General features: G+C 35.6%; 1 protein-coding gene across 1 annotated transcript in view; it reads right to left on the bottom strand.

The window, feature by feature from the left end:
- Positions 1 to 1,694, bottom strand: part of LOC107086565 (rho GTPase-activating protein 19-like) — an 11,418-nt gene extending 9,724 nt beyond the window's left edge. Inside the window, exons 1-3 of the mRNA XM_015377607.1 lie at positions 1,618 to 1,694; positions 1,092 to 1,351; positions 872 to 952 (exon numbers count right to left, since the gene is read on the bottom strand). Coding sequence (XP_015233093.1) covers positions 872 to 952; positions 1,092 to 1,351; positions 1,618 to 1,664 — 388 coding nt within the window. The 5' untranslated portion in view covers positions 1,665 to 1,694. The remainder of the gene's footprint in view (positions 1 to 871; positions 953 to 1,091; positions 1,352 to 1,617) is intronic.
- Positions 1,695 to 3,747: the final 2,053 nt, after the last annotated feature.

The following is a 3,747-nucleotide window of genomic DNA, read 5'->3' as shown; positions in this document are numbered from 1 at the left end:
TATTTATTTAATGCATGCATCTCAAGTAACATTTAAATGTTTTCATTTACAAATAGCGACCTTTCCGGTTTTTAATTTATGAACGTTGTGGCACCTTTGGCTTTCCATGTCTGCCTCCAGTCACATTTGATCCCATTTATAGTTTTTAACCTGTGTGATTTCTACTTGTGTGACATGTTTAAATTTGACCACAAAAAGTTCTGGTCAAAACCAATTAAGGCTGTACAGTAGGATTTTCTATTTATTTACTTCCACTGCAGTATTGTTGCAGCCACGGACGCACCATGTCTAAATTCAAATCTTTACCTCATACCTTCATATTAAAGTGATGGAGCTGCTGCCTGACCTAGTACAGAGGACGTCCCGCCCCGTCTCCACCTGCAGTGCAGCTATTCTTATGTATAGCAGCTTGACAAACTTCAGAGAAACTGCATCAGTAAGCAGTTAGAAGGAATGGCTGGTGGGGGTACTTCCCAATACTGCAGTGGATCATCAAAAGAAGCTAATAATGGGAAAGGATTTTATGAAACTTAAGAATAAAGCTCAAATTGCTTAATTTCGTTCCACATCTTTGAAAAAATAATATTTATGGCAAAAGATATGGGGGGTTGATTCAGGGCCGCCCCTCTACCCTGGGCTCGGGACAACTGGCCCGTTTGTCCCCCCTGTCGGTGGGCGTACATGTAAGTATTTAATTGGGATTTTAAGTGATAGATAGTACTGAAAAATTGTATAGCAAAAATGGAAATGACATATAGAGATTAAGATTTGATTTGTAGTCTTTAATGAGTGATGCTGCCAAGTCCTTTTCTTAATTTCACAATTTATGATGCTTTTTGAAGGAGAGCATGTTTTGTACAGTGATACTTACTTTTACTCAGGTATTCAATAAGTTGATAGATCTGGGCTATTCCTTCTTCAGTTAATGGCGCTCCAAATATCACTCCCTTTTCTGTCAAGCAACACATTAGAAAACAGGTGAATATATTGTTCGTGAAAAAGTAAACAAAAACTGTAAACAATTGCTTAAATTCTTGCTTAAGTCTATAAAGCAGCTAAACCTAAAGCAGGCGCACACTATCGGCTCTAACCTTTCCGTTTGCGGAAGTTGAAGGAGCGCAGAAAAGCAGTGGATGATGATGAGGGCATCTTGGGCTCCAACTCCCCGGTCAGCTGGGCAAACTCGTCCCCCGGCAGATCTATGAGCCGAGTTATGTTGCTGAGCACTAAATCGGCGTAAATCTGCGGATGCTCATGTCTCAGCCTCTCCACAAAGAAGTCCGGGTTAAATATTACAGGCTGGGTAACGTCTGGTTTTTCCTGACAGAGGAACAGGCTGCATTTTGTCTCCCTGTGAAGAATCAAGCATTCAAACAATTAGTTATTTATGGATATATTAACCAATTATTTATAAAATAATAAGCCTTTAGTCGTGTTCTAAAAATTACGTACAAATCATGATACAAATCAGTACGATAAAGATTTTTTGTCAGTTGCTATTTAGGGCTAATACCCATTATTGTGAGACGGTTTAAATAACATGGGAAACGAAGTCACTATTACTCTTTTGTTATTTTATCTTATAGATTCGACAGTATATTTATTAAAATGCAGTACCTCCTATTTTGCTTGACACTGTTTTGAGTCTCTTTTCCAGCCGCCATCTTAGTTTTGAATCTTCCGCGGTTTCTTCTTCTTCTTCTGTTGTTAAGATTATTGGCGCTTAGCAAACAATTTGAAAGCGCATTACCGCCACCTACTGGTATGAGTGGGGAAACAAAATGGTTTCCTATTAACCAATAAATGTATCTACTTCACTTTATATCTATAATATAATAAATACATATCCTATAGCTTTATCTAATATAATAACAATTTATTATTAATAATATCTTCAACTTTTATTTCACTGACGCTCCTGTTCTTTCCTCAATCACTGACTTTGTAAAAATGCTTTCCCAACTAACTTATTTGAGTCCCAAAAACTTTTCAGTTCCTTTCTTTGTCTTATGCTTTGTTTGATCTGTGCAGTTAACGACATGTGCTATGAATAAAATTTGTTTCTCTGCTGTTGGAGTGAAATTGTTTTTTCTTTCGTCTTTATTGTGCTTTTGTACCTGAATCTGTGCTTGATTCATTTCTCTTGTCCTTTATCCTTGAATTATCTTCCCTGCTTCTGTATAGCTTGTATATTTTTGTTCTTTTGACATGTTTTATTTGCAGTGCTTTCTTTCAAACCTCACCTCACATCCTCCATAGTTAACTCTGTGCTGGCCTCCACAGTTGCAGCACCTTTCTTCAGCTTATTTCCTGCACTTCTTGATTCTGTGTTCTTCTCCACATTTTAAACATCTTTGCTTTCCCCTACAAACTGCTGCCACATGTCTGTACATGCTGACACCTGTAGTACCTGAGTGGAGGTGAAATGAACGGCCTGGTTAAACTGACTGAGAACTCTATCAACAGAGACATGCTTGCCACCCTTTCCCATTGTATGTTTTTATAAAGTCTCTGTATCTTGTTAACCTGGCCTTCAATAATGTGATTTTCTAATTGAACCAAATTCTCGTTATTTGATATTCCTGTTTTTACTCCTTTCACTGTTTTATTCTCTTCTACTACTTTTATATGGATGACCTCTCTGTTCTTTAACTGTTCAACATCCAATGCTTCTTTTTTTGCTCCTCATTTTTGCAAATTAATTAGCAAGTTTCCATCTCTCAAATTCTTCACTAATTTAACGATTTTCTTATTTACTTCTCTAGAAAACAAATTGGGGCTCAGACAACACTGTTTATCTTCAGCACTGAATCTAAATATTATTTTTATTTCTTCTTTGACAATCTTCCTTCGCACAACTCTCTTCATCTGAAATTCTTTCTTCTAACTCCAGTTTATTTCCTTGATTATCAAACCCCATTTCTTCCCTTTTACTTCCTCTATCTCTCTCTTTTCCACTTGAAACTGTTGTCCATCTTTCCTCATCATCATCTACCTGACTTACTATATTGTTTTTTACAAACTACTCATCCGAGCCGGTTTCATCTTTGCTCTGCTCTATGTTGTGAAGGATGGTACCAGCATCTGTGCATAGCAGTGGGAGGCTAGATCCTAAATGGTTAGATCACTGTTTTCCTTTATTCAAGTCAGTAAAAGGTTGGGTTGGGTAAATTATTTACACTGCATTTAAAACCTTGTAACAATAAAAGCTACAAGAAACGAAAATAATGCTCCTTTCCTTTATCTGGCATATTTAGAGAATCAGATGGGGGTGGGGCTGTTATGAAGCCATCATTTTTTTCCTTTGTTGTTAAGCTTTTATTTTGCAATTTCACATTAAAACCAGTCCTCTAAAGGGAAAAAAAGTATGAGATAATACTACCTACTGTAAGTATGCAGTGATTTTTTTTTTATTATTGCAAGCAAAGAACATATTTTGTAAACTGAAAAAAAGAACAGAAATAATCTTTAAATAATGTTTTAATATTTGTATTTTTTTCCTCTTTTGTTTTCAAATGTATGTTTCCTTTTGTATCTGTATTTGTCTTATTTTTTCACTTATTTTATATTTAATTTTTTTTAAATCCATTTTATATTTACTTTTTTGTTTTTAATTAAAATTTTTTTTTTTCAGATTGTATTTTACGATTGCATTCTTTTCAAATTGTATTCCCTGATCACATTCTCTTCACTGCTGCTGGTGTTTCCTCTATAATGAGACAAGACATAGACAAGACACCTTCATAG

This window comes from Cyprinodon variegatus, unplaced genomic scaffold (genome assembly GCF_000732505.1).
Source record: "Cyprinodon variegatus isolate N-32 unplaced genomic scaffold, C_variegatus-1.0 Scaffold157, whole genome shotgun sequence".
In the NCBI taxonomy this organism is placed as follows: Eukaryota; Metazoa; Chordata; class Actinopteri; order Cyprinodontiformes; family Cyprinodontidae; genus Cyprinodon; species Cyprinodon variegatus.
The sequence above is the reverse complement of the archived record's forward strand: the minus strand, read 5'-3'. Positions and strand labels throughout refer to the sequence as shown.